Below are 25,898 nucleotides of genomic sequence, written 5' to 3'. Positions count from 1 at the left end.
AGTTTTCCATTTATGGAAATATGCTCTTCTGTGGAGATGTTCTTATTTGACTATGCTTCAGGGAAAAAACAGCAGCATATATAAATGTGTGTGTGTGTGTGAGTGTGTATAAATGAGTACTCAGAGTCCCTTATTTATAAACTGGAAGTAACAATCGGGCAAATTATCTCCTCAAATAAAGCCACTAATATTGGAAATTAAATTTAAAAGATGAAATAAATAGGTCACACAAAAATATTCAGGCACGTGGTGGACAGGCAATGATCCAAAATAGATCCACAAAATCACAAATTTAACGCATTTGGGAAACTAAAGATGACTTTAAAATGAACCAAAGATAGAGAGACCACAAACCCAGACTTAGCAGCCTAACTGAACCTATCACTGGAGAATTGAGAAGGACTCTAAGGCCCTCAGATGCCACTCCTTCCGTGACTGTGCAATACTCGAGGGCTCCTTCCAGGGCTGTTGTGTCAGCAGCAAAGCGGGACAGGCAGCAGTAGGCGTGTGCTTTTTTAAAGTTTTTTTTTTTTTTTCTGCAAAGGGACAATTATTCCTGGATAAGGCAAGATAATTGTGGTCACGAGAGAAGCAGCCAAATGCAGATCTGCTGAGCTAACAGGGGGAACTCAGTCAGTCTTTCCCAGCTTTGCAATCAGCTCATCACAGATTTTCGTCAGCTCTTCAATTTCTTGGTTCTGAAAGACAAATGATATGTGATTAGGCAGGCTACTTGTGTCCTGAGATGAAGGCCAATTATAGCCCAATAGTCCCAAGACTGCCTATACTCTACTTGGACATCCTGACTCGGTGGTTCTTAACTTTTCTACATCACAAACCCTTTAAAGAAAGGAAGGCTATACACCTTCTCCCCTGGAAAGTGTTCATGTGTTCACAAAGTTACGCTTAAATCGAGTAGGGAGTGAAGGTAGCCACTGGCTCTCTGCGGCCTGTCCACCGACCTTTTAGTGCTCAAATTTTCTTGCTATCATAGGAATTACCTGAGGTACTTGCTAAAAACACAAGTATGTGAGCTCACTTGATCCAGGAGCATCTCCAGGGACCTGGATTCTGGAGTCTGAGTATTCCAGGGGACACTGTCTTAGGGGTTATCAGACCCATGGCAAAAACCCTGCCCTAGCTGAACAGATGCCAGGCATGAGTACTTAATTGAAGACACAGTCAGCAAAACACTAGAGGCATGCAGAAAATGAAGTCTAAGAATCGCTGAGTAGGGAGCAACAGGGGCCACTGTTACTGCTGATTTTTGTTTATCTGCAGCAGTTTCTCAACCACGGCATCACTGACATTTTGGGGCCGGGTTGGTCTCTCTTGTGGGGGCTGTCCTGTGCACTGTAGGATATTTAGCAGCATTTCTGGCCTCTACCCACTAGATGCCAGTAGCATCTCCCAGCTGTGACAACCAAATATCCCTCCAGACGTCCAAAAGTCCCTTGGAGGGTAACACTGCAATGAAAGGGAAAGATGACTTCACATATTACATAAAAAACAAAAAGAAAGAAAAAAGGGTTGCCTCAGAGCCCCGCTAGGAAGCATTCTGGTCCCCTGAACTTCAGTCAATGCAACTTCCTCTCTGCACCCTGCCTGTGGCTGGTTCCCACTGGTGTGCCTGGGAGTTCAAGGGTTTGCCTGGTATTTCTGCAGCTGAATCAGTTCACAAAGGAGCTGGGTTGAAATGCCTGGGCAAAAAGGCAAGGCCTCTTTCATCCAGATCCACTACAAGCTACCAGGACCGAGGAGGAGCCCCCGCGCCCCTCGGTACCTTCTGCTGAAGGGCCCTCTCCAGGGACTCCACCCTCATCTGCTCCTTCCGGAGTCCAGCGTGGAGGGCTGCGCTCTCGGCCTTCGCTTTTGTTCGAACCTGAGCAATCTCTTCATTGGCTCTGTTTATGGTGTTTTGTTTGCAGAATAAAGGGACAAAAAGCACATGGTTAGTCATCAGTCACAGCCCAAGAGTCAGGACACGAACCGTTGACATCCGTGAGACACAGACCTAAGACATGACTTCACGAGAAGAGGAAAAAAGAGGAATCGGTGACGAAATAATTCAACTGTCATTTACAAAAATTCAGTTTACACACAGCTGCTACAGAAAATTCCATGGTGCAAACCAGTGGTAGAACTAATCTCAAATGCCACAGTGTCCTTCAAAATTCATGTCACTAGAGGATGCAGTCACATGACAGTTTCTACAACAATCTTGGATTTTTTTTTTATTTAACCCAGTACAATAGCAGGCAGGATTATCTGTGGGATTATCACAGCTAACGAGTCAGGATACGAACCACCGGCATGTATGAGACATAGACCTAAAAGTGACTTCGATAATGAGATGCAATAGGAAATTTAAAAAAACCATAAATGTCAGTTGATAAATAGCCAATTAACTGATGAAAGAATGCTAAAAACTCACTAGTAATCAGAGGCATGCAAATTCAAATGATAAACTTAAAATTTATCAGATTGACAAAAATTAATAAGGATGATCTTGGGCCGGCCCCGTGGCTTAGCGGTTAAGTGAGCGCGCTCCACTACTGGCGGCCCGGGTTCGGATCCCAGGCGCGCACCGACGCACCGCTTCTCCGGCCATGCTGAGTCTGAGTCCCACATACAGCAACTAGAAGGATGTGCAACTATGACATGCAACTGTCTACTGGGGCTTTGGGGGGTGGGGGAAGGGAGGAGGATTGGCAGTGGATGTTAGCTCAGAGCCGGTCTTCCTCAGCAAAAAGAGGAGGATTAGCATGGATATTAGCTCAGGGCTGATCTTCCTCACCAAAAAAAAAAAAAAAAAAAAAAAAAAAAGGATGATCTTGTCTTGAGTTGGCCGAGATGCAAGGAAAGAGACAGGCTCACGTGCTGATGGGGGGAATGAAAACTGCACTGTCTTTGTGGAGGGGATGTAGCAGTAACTATTACAACTTAAAATGCATACACCCTCTGAGCCAGCAGTTCCCCTTTAGTGATCTATCCACAGCAACACTCCCCCTTGGCACAATGGTGAATGCACAAGGATGCTCACTGTAGCATTGTTTGCGTGGAAAAAAGTGTGAAACTATGTAAATGCCCATCAATAAAGGAATGTAATACTCCTACAACCAATAAAAATCATTAGATTGAGCCATATGTCTAACACGGAAAAATGGCCATAATATACTATTAAGTGAAAAAGGAAACTTGTATTATATAACTCCAATATTATAAAAAAGGAGTCCAAAGCCGTTTTGGGTAGTATTTGTAAAGGCACAGAGAAAAGACTGGAAGAATTCATAATAAACCTTTAACAGCAGTACTTGGGGGGTGGGAACGAGAAAGGGTAGAACTTAAAAGGTTTTACAAACAGGAAGACAGACAGCAAAAAATGTGCAAGTATGTATTACTTTTCAGTTAAAAAATAAAGTTGGATGCATCTTCATACCACTCCCCAGGACAAATTCCAAATGTTTTGTATTTAAAGATTAAAAAAATTAAGCCACAAAAAGACTAGAAGGAAAACATGGGAGAATATTTTATATTCGGCACAGGGAAGATCTTTGTTACTATAACAGGAAATCCAGAAGCTGTAAAAGAAATGACAGATAAATTTCACTACATAAAAATAAATTTCTGCATATCAAAAAACAGTATAGGCAGAGCCAAAAGATAAATGACAAACTGAAAAAGTTATTCACAACTCATATTACAAAGGGCTGGCATCCTTACTACATAAACATAAAATAGATTTATGTACAAAATGTATAAACTGATAATAGAAAACCAGGCAAAGAATAGAGTTATTCACAGTAAAGCAAATATATTTATAGATGGCTGCTAAAATATGTTCAATTTCAGTCATGAGATAAACACGAATCAAAACTACATCAAATAAAATAAATGCTCTGTTGCCTGCCAAAAACAAAACAACTAAATTGAAATACCATCTTTCATCTATTAGATTTGCAGAAAATCAAAAATGTGATCTGCTGGCAAAGTTGTAGGGAAGAGACTTTCTCATACATTGTGTAGGGATGTAAATTGATAAAAGTCTAACGAGGGCAATTTGACAATATAGTAACTATAAACACATACTCTTTGGCCCAGCAATTCCTTTTCTATCATAAAGATAACTCACATAATTGTACAAGGTTACTTATTGCAGCATTGTTTGTAGCAGATTTTAAATAACCTGAATGTCCCATAGGAGGGGACTGGTCAACTAAATGATACATTCCCACAATGGAACACCAGACAGCTGTTAAAAAAACATAAGGAAGCTCTTCATGGACTGATATGGAAAGATCTCCAAAATATACTGCTAAATGTAAAAAGCGAGGTATGATGTTATCTGCACAAAAAAGGAGACTCTTACGAAAAAAAAAAAAGGTAATTATGTGCCTTGATGGAGGTGTTAGCTGACGCTATATTGGTGCGATATACACAAATCTATCAAATCAACAGTTGTACAACTTAAACTTACACAATGTTCTATGTCAATTATATCTTAATAAAGCTGGGGGGGAGGAAGGGGAAAAAGTAACATCTGGACGGATAAAAGAATAGCAATTACCTGGGTGAGAAAACAGGTGGGAACCCTGTGTGGGGGATGGGGTGGGAGAAGAGACTGTGCATCTTTTTATTCTTTTTAATGTTTGAGCATGTGAAGATTCTACCTATTCAAAAAATTAAATAAAGCACACATGCACACACAAAGGTAATCTGGAGTTGCAAAACAGTGATTTTTTTCTCGCCTCCGTCAACCTTCCCACAGCATCATGAAAAGTGAAATTCTTATGTGCAAGCTCTTACTTGTCTAGTTTTTCTTCTGCGTGGATTTTCAGGGCCTGATATCGCTGTTCTTCTTGTTTAACTCTGGCTAGGTAATCCTGAGCACATTTTTTCAAGGCTTCTTCATTCTGTTCCAAAGTGACAGTTTAAAATAAAAGAAAACAGGTCATTTTGTTTTTCTTCTACTAGTAACATATACCGTGTATCAGAGTTTTCATCAAAAAAAAAAAAAGACAAAACCTAATTAATTCAGATGCCTTTACATTTTACTCCATGGTAATTTGAAACAGGCATAAATATTTGTCATTGAAGAAATTCTAGATAACTTCTTCATGTATTAATTTTCAAATCATACAGTAACGTTCAGTTACACCAACACACCTACTTTAGGAAGGAAGTTTTTCAAAACTGAATGGCAATCTGATTCCCATTTTAGATAAACTGGCCAGTCTCATTTTTATTTTTTTATTTTTTAATTTTTTCCCTCAAAGCCCCAGTAGATAGTTGTATGTCATAGCTGCACATCCTTCTAGTTGCTGTATGTGGGACGCGGCCTCAGCATGGCCGGAGAAGCGGTGCGTTGGTGCACACCCGGGATCCGAACCCAGGCCACCAGCAGCGGAGCACACGCACTTAACTGCTAAGCCACCGGGCCCGCCCCTCATTTTTATTTTAATATGAAAAAAAGGAATGTTTACTGTTATGTGTCTTATTAATGGTGTGCAACTAAGTTAATCAATATGCCCACTTACATCTAAATTGAAATATTACAACTTTCTTCTAGAATATGCACCCTGGGCCGGCACTGTGGCTTAGAGGCTAAGTGCGCGCACTCCGCTGCTGGCGGCCCGGGTTCGGATCCCGGCGCGCATCAACACACTGCTTCTCCGGCCACGCTGAGGCCGCGTCCCACATACAGCAACTAGAAGGATGTGCAACTATGACGTACAGCTATCTACTGGGGCTTTGGGGGGAAAAAATAAATAAATCAAAAATCTTTAGAATATGCACCCTGAATTTTTCAGTACTATGGCTAAAATCCCTTTTGCTTGTTTTTTGTTTTTTTTTTTGGTGAGCAAGATTAGCCCTGAGCTAACATCTGTTGCCAATCCTCCTCTTTTTGCTGAGGAAGATTGGCCCTGGGCTAACATGTGTGCCCACCTTCCTCTACTTTCTATGTGGGACGCCACCACAGCATCGCTTGATAAGTGGTGCATAGGTCCGTGCCGGGATCCGAACTCGTGAACCCCGGGCCGCTGCAGTGGAGCATGCAAACTTAACCACTATGTCACTGGGCCAGCCCCCCCTTTTACTTTTACTAATATTAAATTGGTGAAAAAGAACACTTCTGGGATTCTCCTAAGGTCTGAGGGCTCCACACCTCTTACACTCCGTACCATACTCTGTGTCTGGGTTTACTGGCCTGATCCAGCAGAGAAACGACCGAGACACGCCACCCAGCGGGCCAGATGCCTGAACAACCTCAGAAAGAAAAAAGGGAGAAAAAATCTCCAGCTTCACTGAAACAGAAGATACAAGGCCAAGAAGGGCCCTGAGTCCCTACTGAAAAGGCTGCCCACACCTCTGGCATATACGTTTGAAGATCCATCACTAAGAAAATACACTAGCAAGGAGAAAGAAGGAAAAGGACACGCTACCTTCTTGAACCCTTCCAGAACACCTTTCAGGTTCTCGTATCTCCTGAAGAGATCAGAAAGGGACCTTTCCACAGAATTAAGGTCGGCCAGGGCCTGCTCCTTCTCCATGGTCAGTTGCTGGAAGCTTTTCTGAGAGGTCATACTTGTCCTCTGTTCATCTTCTGTGAATCACAATAAAAAGTCATGGCATACTGATCCAACAAATGGTTAAGAGCTGCCCTCCGTGGGCTCAGCAGTGCTCTCGGGGGTGGGGGGACAGAGCAGTGGATGTAACAAAAATTCCCACTCTCAAGGACTTACATTCTAGTGGACGGACACATATGGTGACAAGAAACAGGGGGGAAAACAAAGCAGGGAGAGAGGGGTGGGATTCCTTTTTTATACAGAGTGGCCTCTCTCAGAGGAGACATGTGAGTAGACACCCAAAAGAACTGAGGGTGGGAGCCATGCAGCTACCGGAGAAGAATATTTCACGCCGAGGAACAGCTGTGGCCAAGGCCCTGTGCTGGGAAGGCGGTAGGTGACGTGGACAGTAGCAAACATCACTCCAGTGCTTCTGTGCAGGGAGACTGACTGTGATTTAGGCAGTCGGTCCTCACGATGTGCCTACAAGAGGCTCTAGATTCAATGCAGGAGGATCACCCACTGTTGTTTTGTAAGGGCACCGATGGGTCTGATACAGGGAAAGCTCTATTTACAGTGGAGCAAGGACACTGCCCCACAACAAAAAGATCCCACTCAGGCATATTCATGATGTGGCCGGGCCATTGACACTCTGGGTACCGGGTGGAGGGCTTTTCACAGAATTCGAGTGTTTGCTATCCTCTAAAATGAACCTAACTAGAGTTGATCCTCATTATTCACGGATTCCGTATGTGTGAACTTGCCTACTTGCTAAAATTTATTTGTAATCTCAAAATCAATACTTGTGGTACGTTCCTGGTCACTCACGGACATGCGCAGAAAGGCGAAGACTTTGAGTCAGCTGACATGCATTGTTCTCACCTGAGGCTGAACAAGGCGATGCTCTGCCTTGTTTCATAATGTAAAAAAGTGTCCTTTTCACAGTCCATTTAGTGCCAGAGTCTTGGCATTTTTGTGCTTTCTGTTGGTGATTTCATTGTTTAAAATGGCCCCCGAGCCTAGTGCTGAAGTGCTGTCTAGTGTCCTAGGAGCAAGAAGGCTGGGATGTGCCTTCTGGGGAAAATAACGTGTGTTAGATAAGCTTGGTTCAGGCATGAGCACTGCTGGCCATGAGTTCAATGTTAATGAAGCAACAATATATATTCAATAACATGTCTTTAAACAGAAACACACATAAGACAAGGTTATGTATTGACTAAAATGTTGTGACCAGAGGCTTACAGGAACCTAACCCTGTATTTTCCCTAGGAACAATGGTTCAGTATTTGCTAATTCAGTGTTTGTGGCGACTTTACAGAACATAACCATTGCAAATAATGAGAATCAATTGTATCTACATGATGGACAAAATGAAGTTTGTATTCTGATTTGGAAATCATCTATGGATCCTATGGCTCATACCCCAGAAAAAATTTCCTTACCAATCATTTGGGCAATGGTCTTTTCATATTCAGCCACAATTTTCCTTAAAAAAAAAAAAATTATTATCAGAAGAGAATTTTCAGACAATAAAAATGGAGAAATGCTGCCCCAAACCATTAAACATATTAACATATACTGAGGAATTTACATAACTCATTTATCTGCTTTGGGGCTCTCTGTTTTTACATTGACGTAAGATCTGTTAATGTTCAAAAGGTTTTTCCTAAGATTTTATGTTTAACAAGCCTTTCATTCCATTTATAGAAACAACTGCCCACCGTTTTTTTTTCTTTCTTTGTGAGGAAGATCAACCCTGAGCTAACATCCATGCCAATTCTCTTCTTTTTGCCAAGGAAGACTGGCCCTGGGCTAACATCTGTGCCCATCTTCCTCCACTTTATATGGGACACTGCCACAGCATGGCCCGACAAGCGGTGCCTCGGTGCACGCCCCGCCACAGCATGGCCCGACAAGCGGTGCCTCGGTGCACGCCCAGGATTCGAACCTGGGGCACCAGCAGCGGAGCGTGTGCACTTAACCGCTAAGCCACAGGTCCGGCCCCTGCCCACACTTTTTCTTTGCACCTATGTGAATGACGGCAAGGCAACAGATTAATTCTTAGAGAAATCAATCTTTTACAAAATAAGTTAATGACATTCCTGGGGCTCTTCCTAAGACATCTGATCTGAGTTCAGGCTTTCCTGGCCCCAATCCACCCTTTCAGGCAATCTGTCTCCTCTGATTCAGTTATAAGTTTTATTTTACTCTCCTAATTCCGAAAGTATTTCAGCTACTCAAAGACTTTAAAGATCACCTTGTTGTGTTACTCTTTCTTTTAGCGAATTGCAATAATGTTTTCCTGACCCTGTCCAGTGACGGGGCTCTTCCCTGTGACCCCTCAGTGAGAAAGGATGGCTCCCTTGCCCCGCGCTGGTGGTGCCCATCACGTGGACCCTGCATCCAAGTCTTTTATGGTGGCTACTGCAAGCTCTGTAAGAGCAGGGGCTGTCCTCTCCTCTCCACCACGCCCAGCACAGGGCCCTACACCCAGTAAATGCTCAAAAAACACCAAATACAAGAGCCACAAATTAGAGTGAACATATTTAAAATGTTTCTTAATCATTCAAGTGCTGACTACACAGTGTATAAATTATTTATTCTATTTTCTCCTCTTCTTTGATACCATCTTTAGTTATTTCACAGCTCCCAACTCTCTACAGAGTGAGCACCAAAAATAAAAATATTTCAATTTAAAGTCAATCAATTTTGTTTCTTGTTAATATGCTTTTTATAATCTATTTTGTGGTTATGAAATTTGAAGCTACCACGTATAATTAATTTTAGAAAAGTATTATGAATTATAATGCCTCCATAATCATGTCAATAAATCTTATTACTCTACTTTGTATTTCAAATGTATATTTTTGCACAAATTTATGTTTTTTCAAAAGACAAGAATTATGTGGGTTCTGCTTACTTGTAATGTTCTTAACAACCCAAAATAAGTCTCAGTATTCTGGTCAGCAACACTCATGACATGACATTATCTATCACAAATTAAGGTGCAGACAGCAAAGCCCTCAAGCTCTCAACGGCTCTGTGGTAAGCAAATACTTCCACCGCTTCACTTGTGTTAAATCTAATAACGCAGGAAGGTATCCAACCCCTTCCCCAGACCTCCACTCTAACCTCATCTCCAAGACTTCTTGCCGCGTTTCTTCATATTTTTTCTTCCATTCATTTGCTTCAATCTCTTTAGTGATTATCTAGATTATAATACAGAAAAGCTTGGTTTTACCTACTTAATCTATTACAGTTTGAATTTAAGATTGGAGACTGAAAATAACACAGCCAGGTCCCTCCCAAGACATTCGATCTACTTTAGGAATATAAAACCTCAGCATCTGTATACATTGCTCATAAGCACCTGGAAAAATGTGCTCTCAGCTACACAGGATGCTGGAGTGTGGCCACCAGAGTAAATAAAGGCGAGCAGGACATCTGGAAAAATCCCAAGTGGTAATTAAACCTCTGTAAATTTTCCCTCAGTCCAGGGTCTGGCTCTCAGCTCTGTGGGCCCAGAACCCTGACTGGGACAGGACACCCACAGCAGAGCCATCTGTCCTGCGCTCTCATCTCAGCCGCAGCGGACTCCAGGGCACCAGTTTTACTTAGGATGAGGAACGAAACTGCCGCAAAATTGGAGCGCTGGAAGTTGGCATGACCAGCACACTCTCTTTCTACAGAGACTTCTGGCTCGATAGAACACGAGGGGCCCAGAAGTTCAATGCCTCCAGCCAGAGGCCTCCCTCCCACTGTAGTCAGATCTTGTTAGTCAGACCAGAAACCATACTCCTATTCGGGATGCTCTTGCTAACTGGAAAAAAATGCTCTGAATTCACTGCCTCAAACTCCATTCGCCCTGGACAGGGCTTAGATGGGCATCCGCTGTTCTTTTATTACACTTCTCTGTGCTTCTCTCTTTCTAATTTGCGCATTCTTTATTTTAGTGCCTTTAATCAGGATCTCAAGGTCTTAGAAGCCACCCTGTCTGCTTCAGGTGACGAGGCTCATCTTTGCTTTGATCCAGTAGGTGGTCACCTCACAGTTTAACTCTCAGGAGGAAGACAAGGTCAGTTTTGTCATTGATGGGATTCTGGTGCCCGGGGCCTCCTTACCACTGCTCCTGAGTTTGACAACAGGACTAGCTCACATCCCCCATTACCAATCTAACGCTTTTTTTAAAGCTTTAAAAGACCCACCTCAGAGGTAGTTAACTACTTTCATCATAAGATAAAAATAAAATTGCTACACCAAGGGAATTACCTTCTTAAAAAAAAATGTGGAAGCATCAAGAAACACACAAACCCAATACACACGAGTTAGTGCAGAAACAGAATGAGAGAGGGTGGTAACTGATGAATAGCACTGAAGTGTCTTTCACATTTTCCCCACCACCCAGGAAAGGCCTGGCAGTGATCTATTTTGAACAGAGGCTGCTCAAGAAACACAACACAGGAATTTGAGAGTTGAACTATTGAATTAAAGAAAGGATGAAGGTAGCAAACAATTTTATATTACTCCAAGTCTAAAGGAATTTTTAAGCATGAGCATATATCCTCTGTAAAATGAAGGCACAGATTTAGTTAACTCTGTGGGTAAAGCTGGCAAAATTTGATATTTAAAACATCAAGCCTGAAAGATAAGGAAGTGTACAAAATTCTTAAGGATATTTCAAAATGTCAGCTTTATTCCCTGGACACAGAAGGTCAGGACTCCAGCACCAACGCGGAGTTTTACAGGGAGCCCTTCAGATGAACTAAACAAGCTGCAGGAAACAAGAACTTGCAGCCACAGGTAACTCAAGCCAACAGAGATGGAGTCTACCCACCAGCACGCGGGCTTTAACAAAAAAATGAACGGAACAAGAAAGGCTTTACCTCTTCTCTTATCAGGGTGAGCACGGCCGTCTTATCTGACTCACTGAGGCAGATGCCATCCAGGGGGCTCTCCCCTCCACAGGCCACGGACACAGGGGCCTTCTCCATGGGGGACTCCAACAGTCCCTGAAGGGGGAGAGGATATATTTAATACATCCAGTCTTAGCGTCTTAACCCAAATATCCTTCAATAACTTCCTCATTACTAAATTGATCACAATCTTTGAAAACATGTTTGAAGGAAAAAAAAAATCAGCAGGAGGCAACTTTAAAAAAACCAAATCTAGTTACAGTATTATCTAAAGGAAAAACTGTTATAATGAGTATCTGGGGGTCTTAGCTTCTGTGTAACAGAGAGCTGAGAGAAGTTTTCTTCTTATCCAAAAAGGAGAAAGTGTAATTATCACTGTGGTCAGTCACCAAAGAATCACATGCATAAAAGAGAAAACCATCCATGGTCAATGTCACATTTTGATGTGTTCCATGTAAATAAATTTCAAAAAAAGTGTCAACTTTCTTACATATTGATGCTTTGTATGTATTTTTATTTAGCCACTTTGAATGAAAACGTTTCTAAAATGTACTACTGACTTTCAGGCCTAAGGAAGTAGAAATGGCAAATGCATGTGGACTCTGAGCCCCACTCACGGATGATTCAGGACCAGCAGGCACTTCAGCTGCTGTGCAGTGATGCTGTGTGGTAAGCCAGCGATGCTGTCAGGTGTACGCCATTATTTGTTCCTCTACAAAGCGGCCACATGAAAGTCAAGATCGGTGCCTATACTTCCATTTTGTGGTTCTTCCCTGCTATTAAGTTTTCAGTTCCCTTCTGGCAACCTTCTGCTGTGCCAGCTTGCGTTTATCAAAAACTCAAGTTCCAGAAACCCACATTTGGTTAGTATTTTGTTTTTCACAAGAACATGAACTTCATACTATTTTCCTTCCTAAAAGACATTTTTTGGGCTATTTCTTCCCACCTATTTAAGTAAACTTTTTGTACAAATGAGAAAAAAGCTGGTTTAACAACATCCAAAATGCCAGCCAAAGTGACCTGGGAATAATCTTTTTTTTTTTTTTAGGGTTAGGGTTAGAGTTAGAGTTAGGGAATATCTTAATAATCTTAAATGTCAGTATAACTGATCAGTTAGTTATTGACTATAATCAATCAGTTCTCTGATATCTTGTTTGAACCAAGACAGAACAGAAAGTCTAAGGTCAACTTAGACCACTGGTTTTTAATGTCTCTAGAAAATGCTAAAACACACAGACATAATTTTTGCATACAGCTTCACAGACCTCATCCAAGAGCCCAATATAGAAACCCCTGGCAGAGGCCACAGAAAAGGAAAATGCAAAAGCCACAAGTCGGCAGTGCCATTTCTAGCAGCATTTGGGAGTAACTGGCAGTCCCCTACGCTGACAGAAGCCCAAAGTCCCCCCAGAAACACTCTATCCTGGGACAGATCGGTCACTAAAGCCAGCAGCCACTTGCGGGCAGCCCCTAAAATGGCCCCCAATGACCCCCAACTCCTGGTACTAATCCTCTCGTGTAGTCTCCTCCCCTTGAGTGTAGACTGGACCTAGTGACTCACTTCTAAAGAAGAGAACATGGCAAAGTCATGGGATGTCACTTCTGAGATAAGTCTACAAAGACTCTGGCTTCCGTGCTGTGAGAAGCTCCATGGAGAGGCCCAGGTGGCAGAACCGTGGTCTCTGCCAACAGTTAGTGTGGACCCGAGACTAGCCAACAGCCACACAAGTGAGCCTGGAAGGGGACCCACCCCAAGTCGAGCCTGGAGGTGACCACAGCCCTGGCCAATACCTTGATCACAGCCTGGGAGAGATCCTGAGTCAGGGGCACCCAGCAGGATTCTTGACTCAGAAATGATGAGATAATAAATGTTTGTTGTAGATAACTAACACACCCCTAGACATCTGAATCATTCCACTAACTTCCTGTACTGTTTCACATCAAGAAACTTTCTTATAATCTTGCTTCCCACGTAACTTGTCTAGAGGGAGATAATGCACTATGTCAAGCTGACACATTGGTTCACCTTGTTGTTACATTTCTAATTTAATACATTTGAAAATCAGTCAGTGAGTTTTTATCATTCTAAGTCAGAATCCCCAAGTCGAGTCAACTTAGGAAACAGCCCCCTTGTGCCACCCAAGACCCTCATGTTAGCAAGAATTTAGGAAATAAGCCAACAGTTTCCTTTTTTTTTTTGTTAGAAATGATTAGCCCTGAGCTAACATCCCTTGCCAATCTTCCTCTTTTTGCTGAGGAAGACTGGCTCTGGGCTAACATCTGTGCCCATCTTCCTCTACTTTACATGGGATGCCGCCACAGCATGGCTTAACAAGTGGTGAGTCGGTCTGCGCCCGGGATCCGAACCTTCGAACCCCGGGCTGCTGAAGCAGAGGGCGCGAACTTAACCGCTACACCACGGGGCCAGCCCCAGCCAAGAGTTTTCTTAGTAAGGACAATATCAATGTCTATTCTAGAGTTCAGCATCTCATTCATTTGTTGAGGGGATAAATGAATTCAGTCTGCCCACTGTTTAACAACAACTTAATGCTAACAAATGTGGGGGCCAGAAGAGGCAGCATTCTGAGTTGGAGGTGGCAGATCAGACCTCAGGAGGTGGCAAATATATCCAGATGACTAGGCTCTGCGGCCGGCGGCTCTCCCCTGGCTACTCCCCTCTGCCTGGACATGTGTCACAAGCCTCATGTGAAAATGCAACAACTCTTATGAGGTAATAAGGGCAAGAATTTATGCCATGGCCTATTTTAGCCACATTTTCCCCTAGGATTTAACATTTTACATTCCTTAGACCTTTATATTGTTTATCAAACAGTGTAGAAACCCTACAGAATCTACCTTCACAAAGAATTGGCCCAACAATCTCTTCCTGGGCTGGGTAACCTAGTATGTGTTAAATAAAGATGCTCAATCAATCAGTCAATCACATCCTTCCAAAAGGGTCCCATTTCATGTCCCCTAATCCTCCCCCCTGACCCACAAAGCATTCACATCTGAGGACCAACAAAGACCCGTCTACAGACAGAGGAACTCAATGGAGTCCTGGCTGCAAATTTACAGTGAGCACAGATGCCACAAAGTAATGCTCTTTGCTCCTGTCCTTGCAGTGGGAGAATCAGCATCACTAATCTGTCGCAGCCCACTGAGTGTGCTCATCTCATCATTTGTCCTTGAACTCACTGGAGCAGGACCACCCCCTGCCACTTCTCTCTAACAGAGACACACTTGGAAAAGCCAAATAAACTCAACGTTTAAGAAGTTTAAGACTTCTTAGAAAAATAAATTGAATCCTAAGTGAAAAATGCTGCAGACCAACAACTGAAAAGCAAGACGAGACGTTAATGCCCACCTCTTACTGTACTCCAGCCTTAGTTATCCTGCGCCGGTCACCACCTGTCACTGGGCATAAAGCTGCGACAGGAATGTGCTTCAAAGCAACAGAGAGGCTTAGAAAGGTAAATGCTAAATACTTTTCTTTATTCAACGTTTTGAATATTGCAATTCTTTATGCAACATTTATTCAATATTCCAAGGAAGTAAAAATTAATTTATCTTCAGAAGGTCAACAGGGGTTACTTTGAAAAGATCACAACATAGGACATGTTCTTCAGCAGCCGCCTCCATCGACAAGAATTGGCCGTTTCTTTTTCTCACTCTTTCCCACCCTTTTCCTGTCACACCACGCCACCTCATGCTGGCCCAGCACTCTACAGCTCCAGTCCTTCACAGTATCACTTCCTTTTATCCCTATACCCACTCCGAGGAGGCAAACAAGTGCTGCTAATTTTATGGACGAAGAAGTTGGGAATCAGGAAATTTAACCACTTTGTTTCAAGAACTGGGTAAACCACCTAAACCTGCAGCCATGCAGACCAATGCTTGGCCCGCTCGACACGGCCTTCTTCAGTCATCCCATTGCTATTTTCACACACTGAAAATACTAGAAAGCTCTCTTAGTACTTGGAAAACTTCAAAAGGAACTGGTTTCCCCAGTGCACCACCAGGCTGTTCTGGTGGCTGGGTGTGGAGCTGCATCCTCCAGTAGGTGGGGTAGCAGCAGCCCTCTCTCACAGGTGAGAAAACCCAGGCATATGCCCGTGAGTGACTGAGCTGGGATTAGATGACCTGGCTCCCAAAAAACAAATTTGTCCAGAAACAAACGTCAGGAATGTGTGAGGCCTTCGTGAGGGGACAGTGCTCCCGAACCCTGTGTGCTGTGTGGGTGGCTCCCTTCTGCTCATGCTTCCACAGGCTCCTCCTCCACCACCCACCTTCATGTTTGCTCATTCCATGTCCTCTAGGGGAATACAGTGAGTCATGGCCTAACAGTGAGTCCTGAAAACAATTTAGTGGGACAAGTAATCTTCATTAAAAAAATGAAATAGACGGGCCGGCCCCGTGGCGTAGCGGTTAAGTACGCGCGCTCCGCTGCTAGCGGTCCGGGTTCGGATCCCGGGCGTGCACTGATGCACCGCTTGTCAGGCCATGCTGTGGCGGTGTCCCATAAAAAGTGGAGGAAGATGGGCACAGATGTTAGCCCAGGGCCAGTCTTCCTCAGTGGAAAAAAAAAAAAAAGAGGAGAATCGGCATAGATGTTAGCTCAGGGCTGATCTTCCTTCACACACACAAAAAATGAAATAGAATAGAAAATATCAGCGTGAATCACATGAAGAAAGGTAGAAACTGTTTTGTACAATTTTTTTATAAATATACAAACGCATATGTTGTGATGTGTCACATGTATTTATTAGTCAAGATGCAAAGTGTATTTGTACTGTGGATCAGGTAAAAAATGTTTCAATCTGGAGTTCATCTAATCTTCCAGTAGCTTCAATTATCCCCTGGGTCCTAAAGGCCCTCAAATCTATTAAAGCCAACCTAGACTTTTCTTGAGCTCACACTATGTGCTTATAACTGCCTATCGGATATAAGGACTTAGAAACTGGTCCCAAAGATGTCTCAAAGCCACGTATCTAAAAATGAACTTCTTCAATTCTGCTCCTCCTTCTGTATTCCTAATTAACCGATTCCCACATTTAGCAGTATTTGCTGTGGTAGGTGCTGAGGTAAAGCAGTGAACATGACAGTCATGGTCTCTACCTTCACCAAGCTTTGGTCTTGTAAGAAAGGCAGGGAGAACAGGGAAGTGACTCAAAGGGGCAGGTTCACAGAACTGGAGGAAATTCCGTTTGGTTAGGCAAGCGTCAGATGTTCAAGGGAGGGAGGAGACAGCTGGTGCTGGAGAGGGAGGCAGAGTCCCACTGAAGAAAGCCATGTTGGTCACAGGGAGAGTTTGAACTTATCCTCAAGACAAGGGAAGCCAATGAAGAGGCTTAAGCGAAGAGTAACAAGATCAGTTGTGTATTTAAAACACTACTCTGGCTTATGTAAAAGGATGAGAGAATAAACCCGGGAACAGGAAGACTGGTTAGGAAACTGCCGTCTTATTTCAAAAGAGTGGTGGCAGCCGTAGGCTTGAGAAAAACAGATGGATTTACAATATATGGTTTCTGGACAGAGAAACCACCCTGCTACCATGTACGTCCCTGAAGTCACCAAGCAGTGATGGTTCTACCCGCTAAATCTCTCTCAGCCTCCATCCCATCCTTTAAACTATTACTGATCACGATGCTCCCTACTTAAAACCCCACAACGGTTACCTACTGCTTCTACCATGAATTCCAAACCTGCTGGCACAATGTCTCTGGCACATTGTGGAGGCGATGATCTGGCCCTCACCTACCATATGCACAATACCCTCCGATCACACGAGATTATTAATACCTACAATAAAATGCATGCTTTCTCTCACTCCCTGCCTTCGCACAGGCCAACTCTCCTGCCCGGAATATGCTTTATTGCCTTATCTGTCTGGCAAATCCCACTCTTCCTTTAAAAAACTTAGTTCAAATGGAGGAACCTAGCAGACACCACCTTACCAGAGTGATCAAACTCAACTCTACCTTTAATGATACCCACAACGTACTTCTGTCATGTTCATGCCTAAAATCTACTAAACAATTTAATCATGAAGAAACACTGGATGAACCCAAATCGAAAGACATGCTACAAAACAGCTGACCAATACTCTTCAGAAGCGTCAAGGCAGGAAAGACAAAGACCAAGGAACTATCACAAATTAAAAGGAGTCTAAGGACATGACACCAGTGCGATGCGGGATCCTGCACTGGATCCTGCGCCAGAAGGAGGATGTTATTGGGACAACTGATAAAACTGAATACGGCTAACAGATTAGATAATAATACTGTATCAATGTTAACTGATTTTGATAACTGTACTGTCATTATATAAAATGTTAACATCTGAGGAGTATGGGTGAAAATTTATATGAATTCTTTGCACTACATTTGTGAGTTTAAAAAAAATTTTGCTCTTAATTAGCTCAAATTCAGCTTTCCTGACACCTGACAAGCAGGTCAGCCCTGGCCCCGCACAGCCGCTGGAACACATCCTGTTATAACGTTCACCACAGGGTATCACTGGTTTCCATTTTGTATCCACTACCAGTGCTGTTCAAAAGCAATACAATGCAAGCCATAGTAATTTAAAAATTTTCAGTAGCCACATTTAAAAACTAAAATGAAACAGGTGACATAGTTAACTGAATGTATCAAAAATATTACCATCTCAGTATGTAATCAATATAAAAAGTGAGAGAGACTTTATTTTCCTTTTTTTTGGACTAAGCCTTCAAAAACTGGTTGTTTTTGGGCCGTCCCCATGGCTTAGCGGTTAAGTGCATGCGCTCTGCTGCTGGCGGCCCAGGTTCGGATCCCGGGCGTGCACCGACGCCCTGCTTCTCTGGCCATGCTGAGGCCGCGTCCCACATACAGCAACCAGAAGGATGTGCAGCTATGACATACAACTATCTACTGGGGCTTTGGGGGAAAAATAAATAAATAAATAAAATTTAAAAAAAACTGGTTTTTACACTTATAGGACACCTCAATTCAGACTACAGTTCAAGAGCTCAGTAGGCACATGAGCTACTGTATCAGACGTCTCAGGACAGACTATGAGGTCCTCAAGGGAAGAAACTGTTCTATTTATATTTCATCCCCATCACCAAACACCAACTAGAATGTATTTAATGAATTAACACGGGCTTCAAAAGAAATACTGAAAAAAATGGAGCTCCACTTACCACCCCCCATCCCCTCCCCACAAGTTTAGGAACTTACAGAGAGGGTAGAGCCATCTTTTTCCATCTTCTGACACGTCTCCTTCTCTATGCCTAAAACACAGAGAGTCATTTTTGTGGTTATCCCAAGAAGTCAGTTTTTCCTTCCTAGTGCAAGACACTCGAAAGCCCTAGTGCAGTCCCAGAATGACATCTATGAACACATGAGCAGCGTTTCAAGGTTTTCAAAGGAGCACTAGCATTCTGTTGACTGCTGTCTGTCTGTGTTAAAATGTCCCAAGTATTCAGAAGAAAGAGGAGTGCACGGTTAGTCAGCCATAAACAGATCTGTGATCTTCAGGTGAAAATAACAGCGAGCCTGCCCCCCTGTGTCCATGAAACGTTTTGTAAATGAGTTGTACTAACCATGGGATTATTTTAGAAAGAGGAAACCACAACACTGAATGCTGTTTTATTACCAAGTCTGAGTGAATTTAAATTCCAGCCCAGAAGGGTACCCTCAATCTAATTAATGCACCAGATAGAACAATATGCTCTAAATTTCAGTGCGTGAAAAACTAAATTCATTATCCTCCCCATATCCTTCAAACTGGTTTCCTTGTCTCCAGTCTACCTTTCACTCTACCATCAGAGGCAACGTCGAAAAAAACCCAACACTATGCTTTTTCTAATTAAAGGAATATGCACTCACTTTCTGTATTTTAAAATATAGAAAAGCACACAAAATTTTAAAGCTATAATCCTCCACACAGCAGTAACAAATTACTATTTTAGTGTACTGTCAATAGTGAATTATTTAAAATAAAAAAGTGAACATCACTACTCTGCTTAAAAACCTTCAATGGCTCCTGTATACTACAGGTATACTACAGGATCAAGCCCAGATTCCTCATTTATCCACATGCCCTGTACTCACAGAGAGCTACTGGGCATTTTACCAACATGACCGGTTCCTTCCCATCCCTGTGAGAGAGTCTGGTTCCCTGGTGCACATCTATGTATGTATCTACCAAGACCTAGCTCAAAGGTGACTCTCCCCAGGAAACAGACTCCGGTTCACCTGACAGGAGCCAGTACACCCATCCCACCTCCACACACCTCCCACTCCCCCACGACCACAGCCTCTGCTTGCTCCCAGGACACGGCTAATCAGTTACATACAGTGTAACAGCGCTGTTCACTAACTCTGACGACACCACTGTATCTAACAGAACCCCAGCTCTATAAATTTCCATTAAAGGAATTTCCTGCTAGTGAGGAAGAATATAATTCAACAAATATCTACCATGCACCTGCACCAGAGGAAATTCAAAGGTGAATCATTCATAGTCCTTAACCTCAGGAAGTTTGTCAAAGACACCCTTCTATAATTAATACAGGGAACAGGGATGGTAAGAAGAAATGCGGTGGGAGCATAAAGCGAAGTGGGAGCCAAGGGACATTTCTGAGATAGACCTGAAAGGATGGGGAGAATTTTTATAGGAGGTGGCAAAGAAAGGTATTTCAAATGCCCCTCAAATAAAAGACATAAGTGTAGGTACAAGAGTACCCAGGATTAGCCTGCACAGCTGGGATAAAGGGGTATCAAGGGAAATGGAAAACAATGTCTTTGGCAAAGAGGTCAGAGCAGAAAGAGGCCTGTGAAGACATCTTGAACAGTGCCCAGCACACTTATTTTACAGATGAGAACTAAGACCTGGGAGAGGGGAGGAGGCCAGGGAATAACTCTCACAAAGTCTGATTTCCACCTGTTTCCCTGGTTTGATGATAGATCACGATTTTAAAAATTCCAAGTATAAAAGCCCCAAGTTATATTATGTTGCTGAAGATCTGAGTTTCTAATAATGTTTAATATAGTCAGGAACACGGTTCTAAACATTTCATAAGTCAAGTTTAAGGCCACAGATATAACTTGGGACCTGGAAAAGGGCCTCAGGTCAAGAATGTTCTAAAGAGTCAAGAGCAAGAAGCTTCAGCACAGGTTAGTCTAGGTTTTTATTAGAACTTTAAGAAAGGCACTGGTCAATTTCAATCTACCACATCTGTGAGCAGGGAAACTTATGATAGTCTAGTGTCATGACAGCAATCTCTTCACACGTTAGCACCGTGGTTAAAAGACCATGGAACCAGACTGCTGGGGTTCGAATCCAGCTCTACCCGTTACTAGCCAAGTGACCTCGGTCGAGTACTTAACTGCTGGGTCTCACTTTCCTTCTCTGAAAAATGGGAGAAAAAAATAATACCCAGTGAGGAGTAATGAGTTAATACATGTAAAGCATGTAGAGCAATGCCTACACTATACATCTGATTATTATTATTTCTCTAAGTTGCACAATGAGCATAATAATCACAACATGGTTACAGGCCAATATACTTTAGGATGTGGCCACATTAAAATAAATTATTAAAAAATTCAAGCAGTCTCATACATCATGCCTCCTGCACATCCTGCCACACGTCTCCATATGTCCTTGGTACTTCAATAAGACATCCTTTTGTGTGTCTTTTTTAGGTAAAGGAGCAAAGCATAGATCAGCCTCCTAAATCTATCTTTCAAGGGACCAATGCTCGAACCTCTCTAAGGCGTCTCCTGCTTTAGCCTGTCAGGCATTTCCATGCTTATGTACATTAGAAAGATGAAGATATGCTTCCATACCTGCTTCTGAGGATGAAAACGCATGATTTATGGTAGACACAGGAACATTGGAACATTCAAAGTACTCCAGGTCTTCCTCTGGCTCACCTTTCACCTCGGCCCCAGCTGATTTCTGACCAGATGTGGTGGACGCCAGCTTCTCCTCATCGGTAGCATGGCCATCCCTACTAGAAATGTCTGAAATCTGGGAGATCACTGCTCCTTCATCCTGGGAAATGATGCAGATAAGACGCCACCATTTAGGAGGGCAAATGGTGGGGAAAGCGACCTCAGGAATGGAGCAAGGCAGCCACCATTCCACATGGATGTTTGAGAAGAGTTAACCACAGATCTGGGTACAAATCCAGGAGGGGGCTGGGATATCTCAGACAGGGAATGCTCTGTTTTCTAGAACCTAGCTTCTGTCATTCAAATCTGAAGTTTGAAAAATTAAGCTTTTCTAGTCTAAATTTATAAGCAAGAAGTTGTAGTGGTCCAAGGCAGTGGTTTTCAAATACTGTATTCACATACCTCCTAATATTTTTTGAAAATCTATGTACCCTTTATTTATTTATTTAAATTTAAATTTAAAAATTTATTTTCAGGTGACATCTAAGAACTTTTCAGCATAAGTTTAAATAATTGGAAAGGATGTAATACCTGGTATATTTCAAATACCGGCCTTGCTTAACTCAATCTAGTTACGCTAGTAATTTGATACTCTATGATCTACATAAAATCTATTTAATACGCTATGATCTATTTAAAATCAAACACGAACAAGCTCTTTAATAGTCAGAAATTTACATCATTCCTTTTCCTCTCTGAATTTGTATTTCCACTCTACTTCTACCAAGAAATAATCCCAAAGAAATGCATTTGTATGTCTGAAAGTCTTTTAAAGGTCTCCCTATCATATTTCTCTGTTAAAAAAATTTTTTTAAAAACCTTTTTCTATGACCTTAAGTTTCTAAGTATTAACATTTTTTCTTCCAGAGAGTTATCATCACATTTACTAATGGACAATTTATTCTGAAAATATCACAACTTTTTTTGTTTTGTGAGGAAGATCAGCCCTGAGCTCACATCCATGCCAATCCTCCTCTTTTTGCTGAGGAAGACTGGCCCTGAGCTAACATCCGTGCCCATCTTCCTCCACTTTATATGGGACGCTGCCACAGCATGGCCTGACAAGCGGTGCGTCGGTGCACACAGGGGATCCGAAGCCGGGACACCAGCAGTGGAACTCGAGCACTTAACCGCTTACGCCACAGGGCCAGCCCCACAACTTGTGATAAGTGCTATCAAACACAAAAGTAAACTTTTACTAAAAAACGGCCATAATTACATTTTGTTGCACCAATTTTCAAAAAACTTTTACAGTACAATATGTGTTATTTTTCTGAATCGAAGATTAAATTTCTCATGGTTCTTGCTGCCTGCTTTAGCAGCATTTAAAGGTGGATATTTTACACATTTGTCATAGATGAAGAATAAATCAGACTGCAAATTCTTTTTTCAAAAAAAAAATCTTACACCATGTACCAAGTTTTAGGTCCAAATTGTGTAGGATAAGTTAAACTTAAAATGCATTCTAGTAACCTATGAGTGTATTTCCATAATCACGGTTATGCTGAAATAAAATTTTAAAAATGAAAAAAAAAAAAGGAGATCTCATCGCAATCATAGGGGCCTGGGTTTTTCTTTTTTTATTTGTGTTTCCCAATTAATTCACAAAGTCATGCACAAAGATTTACTGCTAAAATGAAACAAGGGTCAGTATCAATTTATTCCTGTTTTTCGTTTTTATAATCAATAAGAAGTCTTATTCATATAAACACATAGATGAAACAGAAGGAAATTTTGTAATAAAAATGTCTCTCAATTCTTTAAATCCCTTCCAAGTTTTGTACCAAAAAATTCTATCATCAAAAATTATTTTTTAATTTATATGTGACATAAAACATTGTATCAAAAATTATTTTTAATGATCTATCAGCTGACAACTCAAGTTCTCCTATTTTGTTGAAAGCAATTTAATTGAAAAACCATCTGACTTAAAAAAAAAAATTATTCAGTCATTAGAGTCAATCACCTTAAAACCTGCACCAACATTTCAAATCTCCCCTTTGTTTGTGCCCCAGAGGTGTCACACCCAGTGATAACGCACCTTAGTAAAAAGATTTAGAATGAGTGGCAGGGAACTTAACACTGACAAAAAAAAGTGGGAAAAGGGTAATTGTGAAAGGGTTCCCTTGTCATCAGGGGCCTGCTCAGATCAGTTTAGGAAGTTAAGGACCTGGAAATTGGTTTCCTTAAGGCTGAGTACTCAGACACCCATTGGAAAGTCTTCATTAACACCTCCCCCACCCACGGAGGTGGGGGATGCAATCTTGAGTTTGGGGACCAGTGGTCTAAGAGGCATTCTGGTGACAGGCACAGACTTACCTGAGAACACTCATCCAAAGCAAGAGACTGAGGTTCATATTTCTTCACCTTACAGCCACTTCTGGAAAGAAAATAAAAAAGAAAACCAGGCCGGTTTGGAATCACATTGACAACTTCCAAGCTATGAGATGGAGCAGAGGCAGCAGTGTGTGCAGACAGAAGCCAAAGCATACAGCGCCACACAAGTCATACATCTACACGTCAGAGGTGGGAACACCTTTTATGTCTCGGAATCTTCTCCCGAGAGACAGGACAAGCAAAGAACTACAGCTCAGCTGGTTCCCTGAAAAGACCTCCTCACGTGCTTCTGTGGGAGGTTCAGTACCGGACTCGGATCCCTACAGTTTAATTACATGCCACCAAAAGCCTTTCATAGAGCAGCCTTAGCACCCAGAGACATTCGGTTCATCTGATTCTCATTCACCTGGCTGTGACAGTCATTACAAAAATTACCACGCTGGACCAGATTCTTTGAAAATTCTTTATTGCACTAAAAGCCACAGAAGTCTGATAAGACAGCTCCAGACCTGTGTGCTAACAGAGAAGAACTGTGGTCAACACAAAGTATAAAAATAAAAATATCTGAGTAAATTGTTACCATTCCTATTCAGCAGTAAGATGAAAAATGAATGGTATGTACTGTGCAAAGGCCAGAACTGGAGAAAGCTGTTATTGTTTTATCTTTTTTTGCTAAGGAAGATTTGCCCTGAGCTATCATCTGTTGCCAATCTTCCTCTTTTTTGTACGTAAGTTGCCACCATAGCATGGCTGACAAGTGGTGTAGGTCCACACCTGGGATCTCAACCCGTGAACCCAGGACACCAAAGCGGAGCGCACCAAACTCAACCACCATGCCACAGGGCTGGCCCCCTGTTATTTTTTTAACTAGCACATAATTTGTGATCTCAAGGCTGGTTCAGATTCTGTTCTGTTTTAATGAACTTAAAATTTCCAGTAAAAACGCCACTTTGACAAAAAGAAAAGAAAAAAAAATCACAACTTGTTCTTCTGTGGGGGGGAAAAAAACAAGCATATAAGTTACCAGAATGTGCATGACCACTATCTAGTTCATGGTTTTCTTTACAAATGCTCTTACTAAGTGCTACCTCCTGCCACCAAACTTGAGTTGACTCTAAAATTTACCCCCTGCTCCAAGCCAGCAGCCTTATCCTATCAAAAAAGTCAACTATTTCCAACGTTGAATAGCAGAGCAGTCCCTCAAACCACCGCTAGGGTGATCCTGCGGCCAAGCCAGCACTTGGTATCAAAGCGCCACGCGGAGATGAGCCAAGCCGGGGAGCGCAAGCTCTTGCACCTAAGGTGGGAAGGCCGATTGCCACTCCTTTAGGTACAGACAATTGCAAGGCTAAGCCGACTCATGAAGTGGCAAATGAAATGCAAAAAATCATCAGAAGGTCAAACTCAGACAGGGAAGCCAACATGCCATGGAAAGATGGTCTGGGGAGGGTGGGAGAGGAACTGCCAACGGTCCCAGGGCTCAACCGAAACAACAGCAGGAGTACTTACAACAGAAAACAGAGAAATTTCACTTGTTCAGTAGTCCTGATGCACCAACAAAATTAGAGACAGGAAAGAGACAGACAGATGGAGAAAAAAATCATGTAAAGCCTGGAATATTTATTTCTAGTCTGGTAGAAGTAAAGGCTGCAAAGTTCTTTCTATGAGGTGAGATACAAATTAAAAATGTCATATTCATGAACGTTATCACTGGTGAGTGAATGATTAGCAGGAACCTTAACTCTAATGGAGTAAGAGAGTGGCAGCAGCACTCAGAAACGCCACATATTCAAATTTAGGGATGAAAAGTAAGCTTCCAAGTATTTGTAAATGTATAAAACCAACTTCGCTGCTGAGAACATTTACTCTTAAATGTCTAATCATCCAGATTAAAGGCAAAGCATGAAGAAAAATATAGTTGAAAATGTATCTGATTATATCTACGGTAGGTGCGTATTACTAAGAAGCTTAAAACAATTTTATGTAATTTATCTTATTGGGTCCAGAAAATCCCAATGATGGTATGATGTTTCCATTTTACAGAAGAATCTGAGATGTCAATTATATATGCATCTTTTAAAAAGTCACACAAGTAACCTGTTACCAGATCTTCTAACTCTCCATTAGATTCTACCTCC

The 25,898-nt window shown here is 42.1% G+C and overlaps 1 protein-coding gene across 7 annotated transcripts in view; it reads right to left on the bottom strand.

Moving 5' to 3' along the window:
• Positions 1-500: 500 nt before the first annotated feature.
• TACC1 (transforming acidic coiled-coil containing protein 1) overlaps positions 501-25,898 on the bottom strand; it is a 90,716-nt gene continuing 65,318 nt past the window's right edge. For 3 of the 7 annotated variants that reach the window (XM_058525246.1, XM_058525250.1, XM_058525244.1), the window contains 10 exons: positions 23,743-23,803; positions 21,316-21,523; positions 18,700-18,752; positions 11,450-11,575; positions 9,699-9,775; positions 8,009-8,052; positions 6,444-6,604; positions 4,807-4,913; positions 1,784-1,904; positions 501-698 (listed from right to left, as the gene is read on the bottom strand). In XM_058525246.1, coding sequence (XP_058381229.1) covers positions 630-698; positions 1,784-1,904; positions 4,807-4,913; positions 6,444-6,604; positions 8,009-8,052; positions 9,699-9,775; positions 11,450-11,575; positions 18,700-18,752; positions 21,316-21,523; positions 23,743-23,803 — 1,027 coding nt within the window. In that variant the 3' untranslated portion in view covers positions 501-629. The remainder of the gene's footprint in view (positions 699-1,783; positions 1,905-4,806; positions 4,914-6,443; positions 6,605-8,008; positions 8,053-9,698; positions 9,776-11,449; positions 11,576-18,699; positions 18,753-21,315; positions 21,524-23,742; positions 23,804-25,898) is intronic. The other 4 variants (XM_058525249.1, XM_058525251.1, XM_058525248.1 and 1 more) reach the window with 2 other exon arrangements.

The sequence above is a fragment of the Diceros bicornis genome, chromosome 29, assembly GCF_020826845.1.
Source record: "Diceros bicornis minor isolate mBicDic1 chromosome 29, mDicBic1.mat.cur, whole genome shotgun sequence".
Classification (NCBI taxonomy): Eukaryota; Metazoa; Chordata; class Mammalia; order Perissodactyla; family Rhinocerotidae; genus Diceros; species Diceros bicornis.
This window is presented reverse-complemented; position numbering and strand designations above follow the sequence as displayed.